Source organism: Lissotriton vulgaris, chromosome 1_1, assembly GCF_964263255.1.
Source record: "Lissotriton vulgaris chromosome 1_1, aLisVul1.2, whole genome shotgun sequence".
Taxonomy (NCBI): domain Eukaryota; kingdom Metazoa; phylum Chordata; class Amphibia; order Caudata; family Salamandridae; genus Lissotriton; species Lissotriton vulgaris.
The window spans coordinates 1,664,390,271-1,664,412,918 of record NC_141685.1 but is presented as its reverse complement, the minus strand read 5'-3'; the positions used below and the strand labels follow the sequence as shown (position 1 = coordinate 1,664,412,918).

General features: G+C 46.1%; 1 protein-coding gene across 1 annotated transcript in view; it reads right to left on the bottom strand.

Annotated features, from left to right (window-relative positions):
* Nucleotides 1-22,648, bottom strand: part of NRF1 (nuclear respiratory factor 1) — a 525,835-nt gene that overhangs the window by 171,080 nt on the left and 332,107 nt on the right. Inside the window, exons 9-10 of the mRNA XM_086918900.1 lie at nt 11,849-12,006; nt 6,804-6,884 (exon numbers count right to left, since the gene is read on the bottom strand). Of these exons, the coding sequence (XP_086775026.1) occupies nt 6,804-6,884; nt 11,849-12,006 (239 nt within the window). The remainder of the gene's footprint in view (nt 1-6,803; nt 6,885-11,848; nt 12,007-22,648) is intronic.

Sequence of the window (22,648 nt, the reverse complement as noted above, 5' to 3'; positions counted from 1 at the left end):
TTTTTGGTTTCTTGTTTGAAGGCTTCTTTTCCAGTTCTATACAGTATCCGAACTGTATGATGTTTAGTATCCATTTGTCTGTTATTTTCTTCCACTCCTGGAAGAAGTGTTTCAGCCTGCCTCCTACTGGTGTTACATGTTCATTGATCCCTGATTTGAGTGCGTGTAAAATTTTTCTGCTTACTTTGTTGTGCCCCTCCCCTAGAGGTGTTGCGAGGCTGGGCACCTTTGGTGGAGCGGAGTCACTTTGAGGCAGGCTGCTGACCCCCTCTTTTTTTTCGTCCTCGTTCATTCGCCCTCCCGCAAAAGGACTGGTATTGCCAGGTTTGCTGCTGCTGATCTTTGCTGCGCTTGGTTGCTGCCCTGGTAGTTCTGCTGGAATGTCTGGTGTGACGTTCCTGGCTGGTTTCCCCCTCTTCCGTTTGGTCCCAGTGTCGGGGTGCACCTTCTCATTCTTCTGAACTGCAGCGCCCCCATGGACTTTGCAGTTTCGTTTTCCTTCTTGAGCTGCATCATTTTCTCATCTACTGGCGCTCTGAACAGTGTTTCTCCATTGAAGGGAGTGTTCAGGATATTATTCTGGACTTCGGGCTTGAATCCTGAGATCCTCAGCCAGGCATGCCTTCTCTCTGTTATCCCGATCACCATGAGCCGGCTGTCTGCCGCATCCAGGGCTGATTTGAGGCATGAGTTCGCTATGTTCTTGCCTTCCTCCACCAGGTGTGTTGCTCTCTGTTGGTATTGTTCAGGGAGGTGTTTGAGTAGCTGTCCAACCTCCTCCCAATGCTGGTACGTATGCCTGTTGAGTAGGGCATTAATGTTGGCAATGCGCCAGTGGATTGCGGCATTCCTCTCTACTTTTCTTCCAGTGAGGTCTATCCTCTTACTTTCCTTGTCTGGAGGTGGGCCTGAGTTTGCGAGAATGTTGGCCTTCTTTCTGGCTGTTGCTGCAATGATGGAGTCAGCCGTGACCAATCCCTGGATGTATGGTGGGTCTTAAGAGCAATGTTTATACTTCTTCTCTGTCCTGGGTGTGACAGACCTGCAGCTTGCTGATTCCTTGAAAGCTTCCCTTCCCTTGTGTAGACCAGCTCCAAGGGAGCTTTGTAAAATTATGAAACGAACAGAGCATTAAAATGATCAGAATAGTCAGCACTTAAATCCAGCATAGTTTGCCTTCTCACCGAAAGAGATGTGTTGCATTGCCAATACATGGACGCTAAAGCTGCAATGTAGGTAATATAGTGTGTGTGTGTCATTTCACTGAAGAAAAAAACGGTTAAAACGACCTAGTTAGGTGTTGGAATATTACTTCACTCATGACATGTTAAATGAATCAGTGATGTCATGCATGACCTCTCAGTCATAACCTCCAACCAGATCCTGAATACGATCCCTCACCATGCCCAGTGATGCAATTTGAGATGTTATCTGTAAAGTCTTCAGATGCCAGTGAGCGTCATGAGGGTTGTAGTCTGTGAGGTCATAATCCGACCATGGTGGGGGGCACAAGTTCTAGCGCAGTAAACAATAACTGGTGAATTTCAGTGTTTCAATAACATTTTCACCCAACTATAACATCACTTAACCTTTGGGATAAGCTTATTACCATTTTCAATCCATTGGTATGGCCTGCCACGCACAACTTTCAGCCATGCACAGCGTGAGGTTGAGCACAAGGCCTAGCTTGTTGCCAGACCATGTGCAACCAACCACCTGCTTCAGAGTGCAGCTGGTCCCCGAGAGTCCTGTGTCAACTCTCACCCTCCAACACCCAAAAAAGACATTTATTTTGGACCGGTGGTCCACATGAGACCCTTTCACAAGGGGCCAGGTGCTACTTACCACTGCCTCATGTCCTTTTAAAAAAATATACATTTTCAGGACAGGGGACCCCGTATAGGAAGCTGGCTCTGTATATACTATACCAAAGTAAGGTATACTGTGCACAGAGTCCAGGGGATTCCACAGAAGTGTAGCAGAGGTTAAATTAGATAATCACCAACAGCTCACTTTATGGTAGTCGAACAGTTAGGCTTATTAGCAGGTTGTTAAGCATTTATTGTATTCACTCAAGACTGATTACACATACTCAGAGACCCAATCCAGACCAATTAGGGAAGTATAAAAAAGGCGTATTTATGTTTTATTTCTAGAACTAAGCAGAATTTGGCACAGGTAGGTAAAATGTACATTCAAATGCAAAACAATTCATGGAAATTCAGTTGGAAATAGAATTATAGGTTACAGGTTTGTATTTGCTTTTAAAACCGTTTAGAATACATTGAAATTACTTTTGGATTACGTTGACCACTCTGGGTGATATGCCTAGATGTCACACCATGGATCCTACAATAGAAGGGTAAGTAAGACACTTTTTGGTTTACAGCACAGTTACTTATCCAGTATTTGGGGTATCTTTCATAGATTCACATGCCTGAATCATTCCCCGTCGCCGAGGCGGGAGTCCCACGGTACATAAAAAAGCAGTGCCAAAAGTAAATTACAGTAGTAGGCCCTAAATACAGGCCTGAGGCCTATATTGCGGTAGCCTATCTACATCATTATTCTGAAAAGACCCAAGTCTTTGTCACAGCCAATCAGCTGTTAGCACCCTCTAGAACCCTCTCTGCAGAGTCAGTTCTCCTCAGATTTTCACCGCACGTCGTGTGGAAGGGAGTCTCCCTGAGTGCCAGCTCAGTTTTTCCTTCGGGATGTCAGAGAAGGCTTTCTTCAAGCCTTGCAGAACATGCGACAAAAAGAGAGTCCATGTTGATGATCAACATAAGGACTGTATATATTGCCTCTATCCATCTCATGAGGCCCAAAAATTGTAAGATTTGCCGCACCTTCCCTTCTAAAACTTGAGGGATAGGGAGGCTAGAGTCTTGTTATGGCTCAAATCTTCTAAGGATGATGATGAAGGAGCTTTAACATCAAGTAAGAGAGCAAGATCTCAGGAGAGAGCATCAAGTGAGGGGAGAAAACATCTGAAAACCTCCCACTCCACTCCTGTTACTTCTCCTAAGTCTCTTCCAGCTTCTTCAGGACCTTCTACTGTTAAGGATCCTAAGAAGCATAAAACCGTGAGTAAGACTTGCTCTGTCTCTTCAGCCTTTTCTGTGTCTACAATTTTATCTTCAGCCCCCTCGTCGACGGCTACTGTGTCTACTACTGCGATTACCTCACCAATCCTGTCAACTAGGATTTTTATCGTCGCTACAAAGACCATCGTCTACGAGTCATCGACGAGAACCTAGTCGAAGAAAGCACCGCCGACAACCGCTTCGTCGTCGACGAAAGCACAATATACGTCGTCGATGAAAGCACCATCTACGTCGTCGATGGAGAAATCAAGCCCGTCGACTGACCCCGTCGACGATGAGTCCGTCGACTATGCCGTCGACGAGGAAAAAGAAGAGTCCAGTACCATCCACTCCATTGGCAACAGTTTCAACGGCGTCTACACCAGCAATGCAGGCATTTTCAACGCCTATTGCTTCCAAGAGCATTCAACTTCGCTCTTTCCAGCGAGAGGAGTATTCTTATATTTCGCCACTTACACCTTCTCACCTCCTCGATACTTATGATCCGGACGAGGGAGGAGACTATGAGGATGATGACAATGAAGGAGCCTTCGGAGTAGCCCGCCATCCTTCTGACTTGATTATAAAACGTCAGGATGACTATGAAGAGGATTATGTTACACACTACTATCAGGAGGATATTATGGTTCCTCATCATGCAAGTTATCCAAGGGCATCAGATACAAGCCACTTACCTCCTAACCTCATTCAAGACCTGCAAGCCATGGTAGCTGACTACAGACAGCGATTTCAACCGCAGCAGGTCATTACACATGAGTTTGGCCAGGTGGATGGGGTGATATTAGAGGTAGGAGAGTTAAAATATGCCCTAGAACAGGGTCTGTGTATATCTTCCTTTGCCTCACATCAGGCAACTCATTTTGTTCTTGTGGTATCTAGTCAATCTGTGCCAAGGTCGGTGGCAGTTTTGAGGTAGACTTCAGAGTCAAACTTTGTTACAAGGCGGGTAAACCTTGCTCTATTGGCAGAGATGAAGTCTCTGTCTCTCTACATCATGTTGTGAAGTCTTGGACACTAGTTTTTTTCAGAGCAGAGACTGGCTTTCAGAGCAGAGATGGTTCTGGAGCTGTGGTTGGTGCAGACTCCGGAGACTTTTATGGAAGCGGTTTAGGGCATGGCTCTTGAGGCAGTTCCTTACCCTGTAGTCGAGGCACCACTCAAAGTCAAGCGAGGTGAGAGGAGCCCTGCAAGGTGATGTGGGAAATCAAACAGTAGCCTCTATCTTGGGCTTCACTACAGTGCCTGGAAAAATGATTTTCTCTAAAGTCAAGAGATATCAGATGGTAAATACTTTGGACTCCGCACACCTTAGGTCTCCAGAGTAACAGAGGGTCTCCAGAGTAACAGAGTGTCCACCTCTTTCTCCATTCGAGTAGGTTCCCTCAAAGTCTTTAGAGGTTTTGGCTCAGGAAACTTTGGTTACCATCTTCTGTAATGCGCCACGCTTCTCTTCCATTATGGATCATTCTCTTACACTTAAAAGTCCGAGAGGCTGAGCAGGTTGATTCCTTGTGGTCCCTCCAGAGACACTGTGCAGATCCAATGCTGCACCAGATAGCTGCAATTAGGGCACGGTGTATTCTCCACAATCCTCACCCCCCTCCCAAAAGTCATTTTCCTACAGCCTAGCAGCAGAAAAATGTTGGTCTGATTTCATTCCTAAGCCGTAGCCGATCATACAATGTTTCCGTGTGCTGCGGATATGGCCAAAACTAATGGTGTGAAAACAATCCAATGTAGACTTTAAGTACTAGGGCATTGTGGGTTTCAGAGGGGGTATCTTAGCTCACCTTGAAACCAAAACCTATACTTAACTTGCAACACCTGTGCCCAATAATAGAGGATCGGAGTGTGCAGACTAATTGATCTACAGTAGCATGCAACCCATATACTACAACACAGCTGGTAAGAGATGCAGGAGGTGATCAGCTAGCAAGAACAAGATGGCACAAAGTTGATTTTGCATTCCAAAAACTGATATCAATCGAGGCACAGTAAAACATGCTAGCAGGTAACAGGGAGCAATAGGTGGGCAATTTTCAGATCTGAAGTAAAATGAACAATGAGGGCCAATAAGGTAATAAAAAAGGGCAGCAGGATGAATGCTTGCAATGCCACTGTATGCTGGAGATGGGCTTATATGGCAATAAGGGTGTGAGATTCACTAGCTTTTGAACGTTGTGGATATTTCTTTTGCCTTGCCTATTGACCATCAAATCTTCCAACATATCTCTACTGGGGCTTGGAGCATACCAATAGCTAGAATGATTTAAGTCCGACTAAAAGAGGATATAACATTGTAATAGCTTATACTGTTATAGGATATCCCTCCCCACCACCCATAAATCTTGTAAAAAAAAAAAAAAGATTGTCAGATTTTGTCAGGTGCAGTGTTGCTTGATGGAATGCTTTGATTACCACCATGTCGGACAAATATATAGAAACACATTTTATAAGCTAGTAGACACCAAAAGCAGCCTGGTGAAAGCAAATGCCCGCCTCAAAATAAGACCTGTACAAGTAAAAATTAAAAAACAATAAGTGTTGGGATTTATTTTTAACACCCAAGACAAAAACTCCCTGATGCTAACTGGTATTACAGTACATTATCTGGCTCTAATACAGCTCTTTGACGCCTCTGTCGAACTCATTCTAGACTCTTTTAAAAGCAGAATTTAAAATAGTCAAAACTGTCAGGTGCCGATAAAGATAATTTCTAAATGTACATTTTAAAAGGAAATATTTAATGGACAATGTTCAAAACTGATTTTTGAAAATATTTGTTAGGAAAATAAAAAGTTCAGTGGTGGATTCCTGTACAAAAGATGCTCCAGAATGTTAATTATTGAGTAGAGCCGCACAGGAGGACGCTGCATCGGATAAAACCACCCTGCAGAATTTAAAACCCTGTAAATAATTTCAAGTAACACTGACAGCAAGACAGTGTTTCCCAAAGATGGAAACCTAAAGGAGCTGGATGTCAGGTGTTTAATACAAACCTTTTACAGTAATCAGAGGATCAATTCACAAGACATTTTTTTTCAATCGTTTTTCTAGAAATGTAAACAATCAATTATTCAAATGATCTCGTAGCAGCAAACATTAGTATATACTTTGAATGTGAAATATCACAGCTTTTTGCTTTCATAGCAGGACTAAGAGCTAGGACCGTTGGCATTTCCTAAGCATTTGTTGGAGGTACTGATGTATAAAGATAAACATACCTGGGAAACTGTAGTCTCTTAATACCAGACATTTAAATCACGTATTAGGGTGAAAATTTCAATAAAAGCATGCAGCAAATTGCCATGGGTAGAGTTTAAATCCTTACAGTTCATTAGAAGAGTTCAACCCCTTCTACTTAACTCACTGTTACTTTTAGACCATTTTGCATTTACAGAGAGGGTTGGTTAAAACCCAATTTTAAAATAGATACTGTCGGAAACAGGAAAGGAGGTGACAAAACAAAAGGTATAGAGATAAAGAATTAAAAGTTAAAGAAAAAAAACGTATTTTTTACTGCAATTCTACTGCTTTATTCAGTAGCAAAGCTAGGTTTATAATGCTCCTAAAATCATGGTTCACCAGCAATATATTTTGTGTTAGGAAGGTCTTTGAACAGTGCGCTAGTCAAAAATTAAACAAATGCAAGACAGGAGGATAACGTTAGAACAACATGCCTGTTTCCATGCTTACCTAAGCGTGTGATGGCTGCAGGAGCCTGCTGGTGAGCACGCGGAGAGCAGCATCAGTTCTCCTTGCGGACAGGCAGCCGTTCTGAAGAAGTGGAAGCCAACGTCATAGAGTACAGTAGTCACTGGATCGATTTACAACGCATTTTTAAGCATTTTCCACAAAGGCTAAACTAGAGCTGTTAGTATATGCCAGCAGGACACCATGTTACTGGTAAAAACCAATAGTTTTTAAGGTTGCTTCAACAGCAGACCTCACAAATTCCGAGCTGTGTATGCGATTCTATGCATTCTGCTTGCACATTTCTTTTCATTACCAACCCCAGGAATCTCCCCTTTTCCTTGTTTAGGTGTCGAATGCTACTTAAATTGTCCCTGTGCATGCAGTGATTTAAGCTGGAAGCCTGACGTTTCACCGGTCATGTACTTTTCAAGATTTGCGTGCTATTCCTCGCAAAGTTTGACACAAAGGTGAAACACATGCCAAGGAAAAATGCACGGGCACTCTCACTTTAATATCTGTTCGGTTCAGACCAAGTGTACTGGGCTTGAGCTACGGTAAGCGCTAATAACAGAGCATAATACACAGTGCTCTAAATTTGCTAGGTTGTTTGCATCTGTCATTCCTGTTTAATATCTGGCCAATACTCATTTTTGGTGCCTACGTTGTTACAGCTTTCATCCTCCACCTGTTTCTCACACTTTATATGTACAGGTTGAGTCCCTTTCGCATTAATTTAATAAAAATAGATTTACTTCATCTCCAACAAAAATGAATTTAACACATTGAATTCTTATAAAGAAATAAGACTCAAGACATAAGAAAAGTAAAAAGGCATAATTGCACATAATTGGTTACACCTCTTACGCTTTTAGCATTAAACATACGTTTATGGTCTATTACCATTTAAGTACAGAGAAATACCCTGAAGCAAATTCACTTTCATTCTTTTGTACGGTTTTGACTGTGCAGTAAACATATCAATAGAGGAGTGCATCCTATCAATCACCACGTGCTTCCTATCTTTTCTACTTTAATAAACAGAGCTTTAAAAGAAATCAAATGATTTATGCAAGTAAACGAGTAAAGAAAGATGCAAAAGAATAAACACAAAAGCAACAACACTACTGCCTGTGATACTGTAAGAGGCAAAGGCTCTCCTCCTAGAGGCGCAACTACCAGGTCGCAACGTGATCACTTTTCTTGGGACAGGGCTATCTCCCTTGAGTAGGACATTGGTGTTTTATCCAAGACAATAAAACGTACCCAATCAACATATCTGTCCATTGCTATTAAATGGAGAAAAGGCAGATACCGGGACGCAGTGCTGCATGCAATGCTATATTTGCAATAATTTCATATGATGTCCTAGACACAGTTTTGATGTTCTTCGAAAGAATTTATTGTGTGCACGCTCATACTTTAAAGGAAACAATAGCACGTAGGGAGAAATTAACCAAACTAAATGCATTCAGATGCAAGACAAACTTAGCCTGGGCAGGTAGATGTGGTTAAGAGTGCAATCATTTTAAGCTCGAGCCTATCAGTCAGTGCAGGTGTCTGGCTGTGAAAGACATATTGTGAATATACAAAGTACAGACCGGCTTGCAGCCCGCCCATTGCTTACCAATGGTTGACTTTACTGTCGGTCATTTGCCTGCTACTAATTATTCAATGGCTGGCTTTATCCATCTGGTGTCTTGTCCATTCTCTGCCACATCACCAAATTACTTGTGTCCCGTCACTTCTCTCTTTTAGGGAACTACTTCTTTCTTTTGTCTTAAGCACTACACAAAAGTGAATGCGTTTTCCAACTCTCTCTCATTTGTTTCTCTTCCCCACTCCGTGCTGCTCTCTCGCTTGTGCGTTTGGCCCCAGCATCCCTCCATGATAAGCTTGCCCTCTTGTTAGTCTCTGCCTTGCATTGCTTTCTCGCCCGTCCACTCTTGCCCCCCAGCTCCATGTTAATCTTTCACATATTTGGTTATACGCCTGCCCCACGTACTCCACATTGCTCTATCTTGGGGCCATTTGCTTTACCCAACTCATCACCCATACCCATCGTGCTACCCAGAGTGTTACTTCCACCCTGTGTGCTGTTTCCCCCGCCTGTTAGCAAATAAAACGCTTCAACACGTCTATGCTTTTTATTAACCGATCAAAGTCTGATAGGTAATAACAAGAAAAATGCTCTACCATTATCCTTTGCAGTTGTGAATGGTGCATGCGCCTACAAAAGGGTGCAAGCATCCGCAGCTTGTTTTTATTCTTCTTTAGCAATGCTGTACAGCATCGCTAAAAACATTGGTAAAGCCAATAAGTTCAAATGAAGAGACATATAGGCTTTGAAACTGGCAGCTTTTCTATCATGAGGGCTCAAAGGTGCAGCAAAATAAGATGTGGAATGTCACCACTTTCTTCCTGATAACTGGCTCACTGCTGAAGACTTGACAAAGCGCATTCAAAGGCACTAATGTATGTTCCAAAGCTAGCACTGGGGTACCAAGGACATCACCTTTAGCTATCTCATGATGGGCACTTCCATGAACAGATTAAGCTTTCAACAGCCTTTTCTGGTGGGGTTCTTACATGCCACTACCACCTCAACATGATCCCTTTGTCATTCTATGTCTTAGGATTCAAGTTGGATCATTATCTAATTCTGAGAATGTTGAGCAATTTCACGGTTATGCTTTTCAAGTAACAAAATCGAGACTCATTGCAGCCTTTGAACCTAATAATCTGACTGAATATTAAAATCAGTAATAGACGAAGCAGAACATTTACAAGTATATACAGTCTTGTGAAGAGCTTTTTATAGCAATGCATTAACCCATACAAAGCCAACTCACCTCAAGTATATAATGGGGGTGAGTGCGAAGATATAATTCCATTCTGAAATTCTGTGGTAACCTATGTTGCAGGGTTCTTAGAGTAGGATATACAAGCATCTAAAAAAGTATGTTTGATGGGAATAATTCTAGGAATAAAATTGCGGCCACCAATTTAAATTTCTAGTGCTTACTTGGTAAAGTGTAGAATAGCCAGGAGCTAAAAAGGATAGGCCTTTGTAAACCAACTGGATGCTCATAAATGACCATGCAACAAGGGATGTGAAAAGGGCATAAATAAGATACTAAGGTTAGATATGCCATATGGGGTCTAGAATGAATACCTGGGAAAAGGTACAACATACCACAGATCTCATGCCACCATGATCATGAACAAGTACAAAACACTGAGAACGGTGCTGGAATGATAAAATGGGGAATTGGAAAAACCCAAATGTGGGTATGACCGAGTGACTAAGTAAAACAGACGCAGTGACTTGCAAGTCTGATCATTACAAGATGGATGCTGGTTAGTAGAACCGGTATAATGGCTTGTGATGTGCAAAGCAATAAAAGATTGTTGATCAACATGAGATATGTTGACTATTCGACTGCCTATGCAACACCACTGTTTGTTTTGTGATGTGCCATGTAACACCAATAGAGACCCTAAACAAATCTCAAAAAGCGAATAAGAAAGTTATCCCAACTACTCTGTGATGTAAATGGAAATCAGTGAGCTTATTACTGGCAACTGATCACTTGCTTAGACATAAGTACATGCATGTTTCGTAACTTGGTAATTTTGGACTACTTCTCTTATAACATTCCTAGTCACCTAGCTATGCACATTTATTTCTTGAATTCTACCATTGAAGGACATGGATCCAGCAAGGCACAGCTTTAAACTCATTTAGTGTGTCTCACCCATTCAGTACTATTACTTCAAGTTAGACTATATAGTATGCATCCCAACAACTTCCCCTACTAATGTGCTTACTTGTCTGTCTGAATCGATCCGCTTGCTGTTGACTTAATATATCTTCAGTAGCAAAAAAATGCTGAAAATATTTAATATAAATATAAACTCTACCGATTCCGGTTCTGCTTCCTATGGTTTGAGTTTGGGAAGCATTACTTTGCACTGCACTTCAGAGAACCATGGGTGCCTCTTGGAATAGCAACTGCATAGTATCGTGCTCATGTTAGAATAAGCATTCCCAGTCTTCAACAATGGGTTGCATGGTAGCGTTTCCTCGTCATTTGCTGACTGGCCACAACACCTAAATCTTTAAAAAATCAAATGTCAACTATTCTATTTTAAAACCAGAACATTTCCAACAATACTGCTTCACCAATGCAGAGATGTGTTTACACAGGCTTATGTATTTATTACAAAGTGTCACTTCTTCAGGATAAACAAAGATGATGCAGGAGTCAGTGCACCAGGCACACTGCCTGGCATTGGTCAACCTTTCACCTTCCCTTTCCCTATCCGGTAGTCTAGTAAAAGAGTGGTGTTCAAGAGGAAGATACGGTGGCCACTTTGTGTTAGGGTGGCTAAGCAAGAGTTGCCCTGTAAGGTTAGTCACAAAGGTATAATTTTCATTTCAAAAGGATTTGCTATCGCACCACTGCATACTGACACCATGACTAGAAAAAGCTTCAGTTCCATTAATGGCCTGGTTGTTAATTTAAACCAGAAGCAAGTGCTTCTTAAAATAGGCACAAACTAATTTCCCAATGTAGTGCTAAAACCAGGAAACAGCAGTTCACAATCATATGAGTATCTCTAGTTTTCGATGATGGTGATTGCTCAAATTCTACCTACTATGAAGGTGAGCAGCTGCCTTTCAACGGTTTTCATTTGATTAATGTGCCAAACACATCGGACATGTGCACTAAATATTAGTCCGTTCTTTCATCAAAAACATTAGATTTTCATAAAACTGTCTCCATGTGGAGTATGACACATGAGTGCAACTCCGCATACATGATTATCTGTGTCACAGTGGGTATCATGAGCATTTAATTCAATGCTTTAAAATTTAATCAGAACAAAATACAGTAATCAAAACAGCCAACTGTATCAAGGAGGAGCCGGGCCCAAATCAATGCCTGTGACTTCTCCATCTAATTGCTATGAGAACAATATTTTTCTGTTTCCTTCATTTGCCCCACATATCTCTTGTTGATGTAATGCACTCTTGTACATACCTGTTTAAAGCCATAGTAACAGTCGTTCCTTGCTGCATCTCCTGAGATGCAGCTACTGCTGCCTCTGCCAAAGATGCAACAGCCTGGGTGGCTTCAGATGCCTGTGTTGTTTGGATGGTCATCTCGCCCCCTTGTAACGTTGCCCAGCTCTGCTCCACCTACATGGAAAGAAAACCATGAAGTACAAAATTACAATACTTCCATATAAAGACAAACAGTGATATATTCTAATTAAATGTGTACCGCTGCACTCTACTTTATAGACTCAAGGGAATGATGTAGATGTGTAGGTCTACAGTAAGTGGCCTGCTGAGCAAATATTATCCAATAGAAGTATATACAAAGACTGCAGAAAAGGCAGGAGAATATGCATGCGCTGGGGTAACAGGAATACCTGGTAAAGAAGAACGAAAAGGTGTTCAAAAGTAACACCTGGTAGTATGTTTGGTGGAGTTAAATGATATTTTTACATCAAGGAAGGCCTTCTGCTGCCTCGTACATAGCAGTATATTCATAAAATTGAACTGCAGAACCATGACGGGAAGTAATCATATGCTTGTAGGCATAACTAGGCGGGAATATTGTGGGTTTCCCAGGAATTTTCTTATGCATCTATCAAACATTACTGTAAGGAAACGCCTCTTTTTGTATGGTCCCATCCAAGATCTTTTGACTGATGCTGCTCTTTTTTGGACTCTGTTTGAACCGAGGCCTGCTAACCAGACCTCAGTGCCAGTGCCCTCCCCCTAAACATGTATGTTGCATCAACTATATCCAATTGGCGTAGGCAAACTTCTCTATACGCCCCTAGTATATGGTGCACAAGGCATGTAAACTAGATGTGTTCAGTAGGTGTCAACAATTAGTAGCCCTGATTAATATACTGTGCTATTAACTTTGAAGGGGAGAGAAGTAGTAAAGTATTTATAAATCACCAAGCAATAGCTGTAATACTACTGGGAAGATATGCCTGCAAATAAAAGAAAAATGGGTAGTAACTAGAGTACTCCATAGCATATGAAAGAGTAAATGCCTAGTGAAAATATGGAAAGATCATCAGTACTGTGTCACTAAGAAGGCAGTAAACTGACTATTAATCTAGATAAAACATAAAAAGGGCCAGTTAAAGCTAAAAAGTCAAGTGAAATATGCATGATGTCACAAGAAAACTCCTGAATTAAGAAATGTGGATTCAAGATGAATGAGACATAACTTCTTAGTTAACATTAAAAAGAAAATATCCATATAGGAACGATGGAAGAGTACAAAGATCTTTCGCCGGAATCCTACACCATTTTTCCGCAGGAATGAGCCTATGGCTTGTTCACTGTAATCAAGACAACCTGCAAAAACACAACCTCTTAGTTCACTAGAAGATCACTGATGGCTAATGTTTCAGCAGGCTTTTGGAGCCACTGAACATCAGTGACAGGCTAGGAAGGAATACATTCAACAGCTTTTTGACAGAAAAACAATGAACGTTCCATGTGGGCTTGATAGCAGCCAAGATGGAGTTTTAGGACTCTATATAATCCCCCAGCATAGCTAATCAGAAGACAGAAAAAGAAAGCTAAAAATGTAACTGGCAACAGACCGCACAAACAAGTTACTCACCTATGATAATGCTCCTACTGCTCTATTTAACTGTTGAGTCCTCACCTTATGAATTACCTGAGGAGCCGGACTGGATCCAGAACTTTTTTAGCAATTGCTATGGAGATAGTAAGCACTATCTGACTCTTAAAAAGTTCACTCTGCCTCCAGAAGGGACGGAGCTAAGCTGTATATAGGCAACACTTCCGGGCATTGACATCCCTTTTCTTATGCAACTCTTATGCACCCTCAAATGCAGAGCAACTGTAACAGAATGCAACGTCACAATGTGCCAATACTAACTTGGGACCATTTTAGAATCCTAAAAGTACCCTTCACAGACTGGGAGGGGGGGAGGTGAGGAATCTGTTATTAGATAGAGTATCCACCAGAACGTGTTTCAGAAGGTACAACACGTGTTCTTCTGATGGTTACCTGTGACAGCAGAGTCCTCACCTAATGACAAGATACCAAAGCAGTACCTGTAAAAACATGGAGTCTCAGGAGTGAATTTTTTACCAAGAACCAAACAGGAGAAGTGATCCTTTCTGTAGACTTGAGAATCAAGACAGTAATGCGCAGGTGAAGAAATTGACTGAGGTCCATGTAGCAGCCTGACAGATGTCCAACAAGTGGATAGCCCTCGCCTATGCCTTATTAGCAGCAGATTAAGGCTGATGGCCTTAAGGAGGCTCCTTCTTGACAGATCACAACACATGTTTATATACTAAAGGACTCATATGGATAAGGTCTGTTTCTGAACTGTTCTTCCTTTCTTAGAGTTGATTAAACCGGCAAAATAGCTTGTCATCCACTCGGTACTCCTTAGTCCAGTTTATATGAAGCCTAATGTCCCTCTTGGGGTCTAACTGGTGAAGCCTCTCCTCCTCAGAGAGGTGGTGGAGAGAAAAAACAAGGCAGTATTTTTGACTATCCCAGGTGGAAATTACTACATCACTTTCAGAAGAAAGGAAGCACAGTCCACAGAGCCAATGCTGTGCCTCTAGTCTCGAAGGGGAGGAGTAGCCCCTTCGGACTATCTGTAAAACCCACCAGTCCGACGTGATGGTACGCTAGTGGGGGTGATGGTGAATTCTGCCACCCACAGTGTGATGGGCCTGAAAGGTCAGACTAGGAGGGTTTGGAGGCTGCAGCAGAGGCGGTGGTGCCCTGGCTGGCCCCATAGCCCCCAGAATCATAGCGGTGGTTCCACGTCCCCGGCCGCGCTGGGGTGAACCGCTTATGCCGGCCTGTGGCCCTGGAAGGAACGTGGTGGGGCAACCCTTCCGTAGCCACGAAAGGGGGGAAAAGCAGACAATGCAGGGCGTGTGGTGGAGAGCCCCAAGGACTTGGCCATAGCCCGAGAGTACTTGAAACACTCTGGTGCACTGTCTGCCTTGTCGCCGAACAGGCGGCGACCATCAAAAGGCATGTCCATCAGGGTGTTTTGAACATCCCCAGAGAAACCAGTTGACCTCAGCCAGGCGTAGCTTCGAAGGGCTACCGACGTTTAAATCGTCCTACCCAGCCAGTTGGTGGAGTCCAGTCCACAGCAGATGGGAATCTTTGCTTTGTCTCTCCCCTAGGCAACTGCACGGGGGAGCACGGCCCGGTACTTACGCCACTGTATCCCACACAGAGTGGGAATAATGGCCCAACAGACATGCAGTGTTTACCAACAGCAGTCCCAAGCTGGAGGAAGAAAACATCTTCTTCCCAACTTGCTCCAGCTTTTTGGATTCCCAATCAGGTGGAAAGTTAGGGAAGGCGCCTTTGGATGAAGAGGCTTGGACCACCAAGCTCTCAGGGGTGGGGTGTTGGGAGAGGAAAGTGGGGTCACCCGAGGCCGGGCAGGCGTGTCGGGCAATCATCCTATCCACAGGAGCCCCTGTGTTGGGCCTGGACTAGGTGCCCAAAAGGATGTCTGTAAGGGCTTCATTGAACCGCAGAAGGGGCTCCGAAGAGCTCGCTGCCGGCTGAAGCACCTCTGTCAGGAGGTTAGTCCTGATTGCCACCATAGGTAGCTCGAGGTGGAGAGTCTCAGCCACCCTAAGCAACACCACTGCGTATGACGATCCCTCCTCCATAGCCACGGTAGGTGGAGACAACATGCCTAGGTCTGGGGAGGTATCCAGACCACTGGCATCCCCCAGTTCCTCTCTCCAGTCTGGATCATACTCCAACTGGTCTGTTAAAGGGTCACCAGACCCTCCCAATCTTCCTTACCCTCCGCTGGGTGCCAATCTGGCTGAAAAGGGCCAGGGTGGAACACAGGCACAAAAGTACCAAGTACAAAAGACGCCGATCTGGCTCTGTGTCCACATCGGGGCTGAAGCCGGGGTCGACCCCGGCTGGGGGTCCAGCCGGCATCGGTTGCGGACGTGGTGCCGGTGGAAGCGGCGCCGGTGGAGGTGAAGGAGTAGTTTCTTACCTGTAACTCCAGTTCTGTAGTAGGGGTATCTCTGTTATAGTCATAATCTAGTGAATAGTCCCGCCCATGTGCGTGGACCCCAGAGCAATCAAAAATAATCTCTTAAGCTGTCTTCATTGCAGTCCTGCATAGACACTTAAGAGAAAATTAAAGACAATAATGCAGCCTGTACCTACAAGGCTGCACTGTCCAGTACTTCAACTAGAAATGCCAAGGATATTACAACAATAACACATTTAACAGTCTGTCAAGTTTCCTCCCTAGAGAAACTTTCTTCCCCTCACCAAGTCCTTGAAATGATCGAGAGGAAGGAATGGACAGACAAGCCTCCATAGGCTGCCATTATGTGTCTGGAAAAGGGATACCGTGCCTTTAAGGAACTCTCTAGAGACCCTCGGTATCCCAGCATGCACAGCCCACTCCTTTTACTTTCAGTTCTTTTTGAAGGTGCATAAAGCAAGGTCTGTAGCATACATCATAGTACCATTTGCTCCACGGTGGAGGAGGGCGGGCGCTTATGACTATAACAGAGATACCCCTACTACAGAGCTGGAGTTACAGGTAGGAAACTACTCCTTCTGTAGTAGGGGATCTCTGTGTATAGTCATAATCTAGTGAATAGAATGGCAAGCCCATCCAAAAAACAACCCGGCGGTGGAGAAAAATAGACACCACCACTATTGTGCGAACAGATTCCGCAGCGAAGCCTGCCCAACCTGAGCATCTGCTCTGGCATCAGAATCCAGACAGTAATGCTTAGCAAAGGTGTGGACCGACTTCCAAGTGGCCGCCCTGCAGCTCTCTGCAATGGGAACATTTTGAAGCAAAGCTGTTGTAGCTGCTTTGCCCCTGGTAGAATAAGCCTTAGGCTTACCCCCTAAGGACTTATTCGCTTTCTGATAACAGAGCTGGATACACAACACAATCCACCTAGAGATGGACTGTTTCGAAGTAGCCAGACCAGCCCCAACCGACCCATAGTTGACAAATAATTGGTCGGACCTACGAATATCCTTGGTCTTATCCAGATAGAATTTCAACACCCTTCTGAAATCCAGGGAATGAAGAGACCGGTCCGCTGGAGTGGAAGGATTCTGGAAAAATGTTGGTAAAGTTATAGTCCGATTAACATGAAAATCAGAAATCACCTTGGGAAGGAACTTAGGGTGAGTACGCATCACAACCTTAGCAGCATGAAATACAGTATAAGGTTCCTGGCAACACAATGCCTGAATTTCACTCACCCTGCGGGCCGATGTAATGGCCACGAGGAACGCCGCCTTCCAAGACAGGTGCCTTATGAATAGGCTCGAAAGGCTCCTTCATCAGCCTGGACAGCACCACATTCAGTTCCCACGAAGGCGAAGGAAGCCGAACAGGAGGGAACACCTTCTTCAACCCTTCCAAAAAATCCTTAATCACAGGAATATGAAAGAAGGATGCCTGCGAAGGGCATTTCCTGTAAGCAGTCAATGCAGCCAGGTGAACCTTAATAGAATGGAAATTAAGGCCAGACTGAGCTAGATGCAGAAGGTATGGAAGGATAACATCCTCCTTGCAGGTCATCGGATCATAGTTCTTAGACATGCACCAGATGCAGAATCTCTTCCACTTGTAAGCATAAGAGGTCCTAGTAGACGGATTCTTCAATATGTCCATGCAATCCTCAGGAAGATTCAAGTGGCCATATTGCACTATCTCAGGAGCCATGCAGCGTAACTCAACGATGTGAGGTTGGGGTGCACCATCTGCCCCCCGAACTTCGTGAGAAGGTCCGGCCGACACGGCAGCCACCGATGAGGCAGGATCGACTGGTGAAGCAGGTCCGCGAACCACAACTGCCTGGGCCATTCCAGAGCAATGAGGATCATCAGCGCCCTGGACCGGGCCAGCTTGATGAGCACCGCCGGAATCAAGGGAATGGGTGGAAAAGCGTACAGAAAGCTGTTCGACCAGCTGATTCATAACGCGTTCCCCAGAGTCCCCGGCTGGTAATACCTCGAGGCGAAGTCGCGACAAAAGCTGTTTTCGGCGGTGGCGGACAGATCCACTTCTGGAGTGCCCCATATGGCGAAGATATCGTCGAGCGCCTCGTCGTTTATCACCCACTCGTGGTTTTCGTGAAGCAACCTGCTGAGGGCTTCCGCCTGAACATTCTGCACTCCTGGCAGATGAGTCGCCGTTATCGTCAGTCCTCTGGCTAAGAGCCAGTGCCAGATCGCCTGCGCTTCCTGTGACAGTGTGCGCGATCTCGAACTCCCCTGCTTGTTGAGGTAATACATCGTGGTCGTATTGTCCGTCTGCACAAGCAAGGAGTTGGCCTGGAAGGACGGATGAAAGGCTTTCAGTGCCAAGTGAACAGCTCTGAGTTCCAGGAAATTGATGTGATACGTGGACTCCGCCGGAGACCGCGTTCCCTGGATCTGTAGATGGTCTGAATGTGCTCCCTAGCCCAGGAGAGACGCATCCGTCATGATAGTCTGAGTCGGGATGTCCTTGTGGAAAGGAACCACTCTGAGGAGATTCTCTGCTGAGCACCACCATCTCAGGGACTGTTGGGTGTGAAGAGACAACTGGATCCAATCGTCCCAACACCCTTTCCTCTGGTCCCACTGGTCCTCCAAACATTCCTGTAGCGGCCTCATGTGTAGGCGCGCGTGCGGAGTGAGGAAGATCCCAGTAGAGAAGACACCGTCCTCACCGTTGTAGATGGAGCAGCTATGAGAGCCTGAGCCTTCCGAAGGATGGATAAGTGTCTCTCCTCCAAAGGAGACACGTTTGCCGACAGCGTATTGATGGAGGCTCCCAAGTACTGCAGGCACTGTCAGGAATCAAGACAGACTTGGACATATTTATGTGCAACCCCAGTCGGTTCAGCAGGATAGCCGTCCTGTTGAAGTGCAATTGTGCTTCCTGGAAGGTGGAGGCTTTGATCAACCAATCGTCCAGGTACGGGTAGACAAACACCTTGTTCTTTCGCAGGTGCGCTGTCACCACAGCCATGCATTTTGAAAAAGTCCTGGGTGCAGACCTCAGTCCAAACAATAGTACGGATAGTGATTGGTGCCGACCAGGAAGCGCAGGAACTTCCGATGTTTCCGTGCAATAGGCACATGGAAGTACGCATCTTGCAGATCTATCGCGCACTGCCAGTCTCCTATGCAGCAGAGGATAAATCTGGTGCAAAGACAGCATGCAAAACTTTTCCCTGAGAATTCACTGGTTTGCTTGTCGCAAATCCAGAATGGGTCTGAACTCGTTCTTGTCCTTATGTACTAGAAAGAAGTGTGAGTGAAGACCCTTTCCCCTTTGAGACAGAGGGACGTCTTCTGTTGCCCTTTTTCTTAACAGGGTATCGGCCTCCGCCTGGAGCTCGCGCAGTTGGAACTGCGAGCCAACTGGTGGAATCGCTGGAGGCGGGCTGAGAAAACGAAGACTGTATCCATTGCAAACAATATTCAGCACCCACTTGTCCTGAGTAATGTTTCTCCACTCTGCCAGGTAATGTTGGATGCTTCCCCCCACCGGAGCGGGTAACGGATGAAGGGGAAGTAGCACCTCAGGGCCAAGATCCAGGCGGGCCTTTGGTCGCGGAGGAAGACTGCTGACCACCTCGGCCCCTCTGGCGCTTTTGGAACGGTCTCCGCTGGAACTGCTGCTGCTGTTGCTGTCCAGCCTGTCGACCTTGCCCTCTGCCTTGCGCCCCGTACCTCCTCTGGAACGGGCGGAAGGCCTTTTTCTGTTACTTCGGCTTTTCCAACCAGACAGCCTACAGAGTTTCCACCTCCGCCTTCATGCAGGCCATCTCTTCGTCGGCATGTTTCCCGAAGAGGGTCTCGCCCGAGAGGGGTAGGTTGGCAACTCTCTGCTGCGCCTCGGGCTTCAAGGATGTAAGACGTAACCAGGCGTGGCGCCTCAAGTTGACCCCATGGCAGTACCCATGGGCTGCCAAGAGGGAGGAATCTGCAGCAGAGCTTATCACCTGGTTGGAGACCAGCAGTCCTTCAGCAAGGATCTCTTGAAAATCTTCCCTTTTCTCCCGGGGAAGGTGTTCAGAGAACTGTTGGAGGGACTCCCACAGAGCCCGATCGTAGCGTCCCAACAGTGCTGAGGCATTTGCGGCCTTAATTGAAGTGGAGGCCGTCCCGCAAACCTTCCTGCCTGCCGAATCCATCCAGCGGCTCTCCTGGTCAGGATGCACTGTCGATGACGGGGTGGTTGCGTGCTGTTTTCTTGCTGCCGTCACAATTACCGAGTCCGGCGTGGGATCCAAACGAAGAAACGCTGGGTCCGGGTCAGGAGGCCTATATTTCTTCTGCAGCCTGGAAGGTGCCGATCTCGTAGCCGCAGGGGTGAGGAATAGCTCCATGGCAGGTTCCACCAGCCCTGGCACCAAGGGCAGCAAAGAGCGAGATAACTGCTTCTTGTGCAGAGTTTTGAAAATGACAGAAGTCGATGGTGCGGGCACAGTGAGCGTGATGCCCAGCTTCGTCGCCCCTCGCAGCAACATGTCCTGGAAGGAGACTATGTCGTCTACTGGGGACATCCTCGTCCGAGGGGAGTCTGACAGAGTAGGTGAATAGTCCCTGGCACTGGATGACTCCGTGTGGCTGGACCTTGACCGGTCGCTCCTGTGGCGCCGTCTGGATCTCATAGAAGAGTGTTGGCGATTCCTGGATCTATCCCTCCGTCTGGAGCGAGATCTCCACGGCCTCGGACGGTCCACTGGCCGTAGAGGAGGGAGCTGTGGAGGCCGAAACGTGAGCCTAGGTTGTGGTGGCCCCGTAGGCGCGTCGGGAGATGTGGCAAAGAGACAGACCTCAGCGGAGGTGGTGGTGGAGGAGGTGGATGAGGAGGTGGTGGAGGAGGAGGAGGTGGTGGAGGAGGAGGAGGCGTTGGATTATGCAGAGGAGGGTCCTTGGGTAATGGAGGAGGTGTAGGTGACCTCAGCTTGGAGGGCTAATAGACTTGCGAGTGCTTCGAGCCCAAAGCCTCTTCCACTCTCCTTTTCTTCGCCCGACCTGAAGGGGGAGACCTCGAGGCCGTACCCCTGGTTGACGAGCAACGACGCCGCTGCTGCGACCGTGGACACCGAGGACTCAGTCCTGGCTTTGGAACGCCTCCTGGACGACGATGCTTTCCTCCTCGATGCCGAGCGCCTTTTCGACGTCTATGATCGTCGTCTCGACGTCGAACGGCGGTGTCGCCTCGACGGCGATCGCCGGTGCCTTCTTGAACCCTCTCGACGTCAATGATAGCTTGACAACGAAGCAGTCCTCAACGTCGACCTCGGAGGACTCGACGTCAATCCCCTCGATGTCGAATGTCGCTGTGACCCAGAGCCCTGGGAAGATGGGGAGCAGACCGTGGTCATTCCTCTCGACGCTGAGGCTATCGACGCAGACGGAGACCGGTGGCGTTTTCTGGCCTTCTCCTTACTGGGGAGCCACCCAGAGGCCGAAGCACAGGCAGAGGAAGAGGCCCATCATGCCCAGACCCACCTTGACCTTGCTGCTTTCTGTGCTCCAGTCCTTGGAGCCTGATCTTCTGTCTGTCCTTCAGGGTCCTCCTGGAGAACCGCTGGCAGATCTAACAAGTCTCAGGGACATGAGAAGAAGGGAGACACAGGATAGACATTCTGTGTGGATCTGATTTTGACTTCTTTCTGGCACACTCAGGACATTTATCAAATAAGGCAGGCATATTTGACAAAAAGTCAGCCAAAAGCACCAGAAAACTCCAGCAAAGTGAAGAAGCAAAAATACGTCGAGTGAACACACTCGAACACTTTAAAAGTGTCAAAGAAATTACACAAAACACCCAAAAAGAGAGAGCTCAATGCTCCAGGATCCTGCTAGCAGGACCCGGAAAAAAGAACTGAAAGTAAAAGGAGTGGGCTGTGCATGCTGGGATACCAAGGGTCTCTAGAGAGTTCCTTGGAGGCACGGTATCCCTTTTCCAGACACATAATGGCAGCCTATGGAGGCTTGTCTGTCCATTCCTTACTCTCCATTATTTCAAGGACTTGGTGAGGGGAGGAAAGTTCCTCTAGGGGGGAAACTTGACAGACTGTTATTGGTGTAATATCCTTGGCATTTCTAGTTCAAGTACTGGACAGTGTAGCCTTGTAGGTACAGGCTGCATTATTGTCTTTAATTTTCTCTTAAGTGTCTATGCAGGACTGCAATGAAGACAGGTTAAGAGATTATTTTTGATTGCTCCGGGGTCCATGCACATGGGCGGTACTATTCACTAGATTATAACTATACACAGAGATCCCCTACTACAGAAACTAGGTCGACTGGTGCTGATCCCGATCCAAGGGTGCCAAGGCGAAAGAAGCCGGCATTGAAGGCCTAAGGCCCCCAGCCGAGTAAGCGGGGCACAAAGGCATGCAGGCGGAGTTGGGCTGCCCAAAGATGGCATGCATCGTTTCATAAAATAGAAGAAGCTGGGCAGGGGTCGGTCCTGGAAAGGGAAGGAAGACCGGAATCGACCCTGTAGGCTACGCATGCGGAGCCACGGGAGGGGCACCACCCACACCCTTCGTTGCGTCAGCCGACGGACGAGGGGAAGTCGAAGAGCGATGATGCTTTTTTGACTTCTTATGCTTCGACTTACCTGACAATGTGCAAAGACTTGGTAGCGGAGTGATGATGACTCCACGATCAGTCCCTCAACCTCCCACGCGTCCGGGACCTTGAGTGACGCGGAGCTGACAGCCAGGCCTCGAGAAGCTTTCGGGGTCGCTCCCGCAAAGACTTCGGGCCATAGTT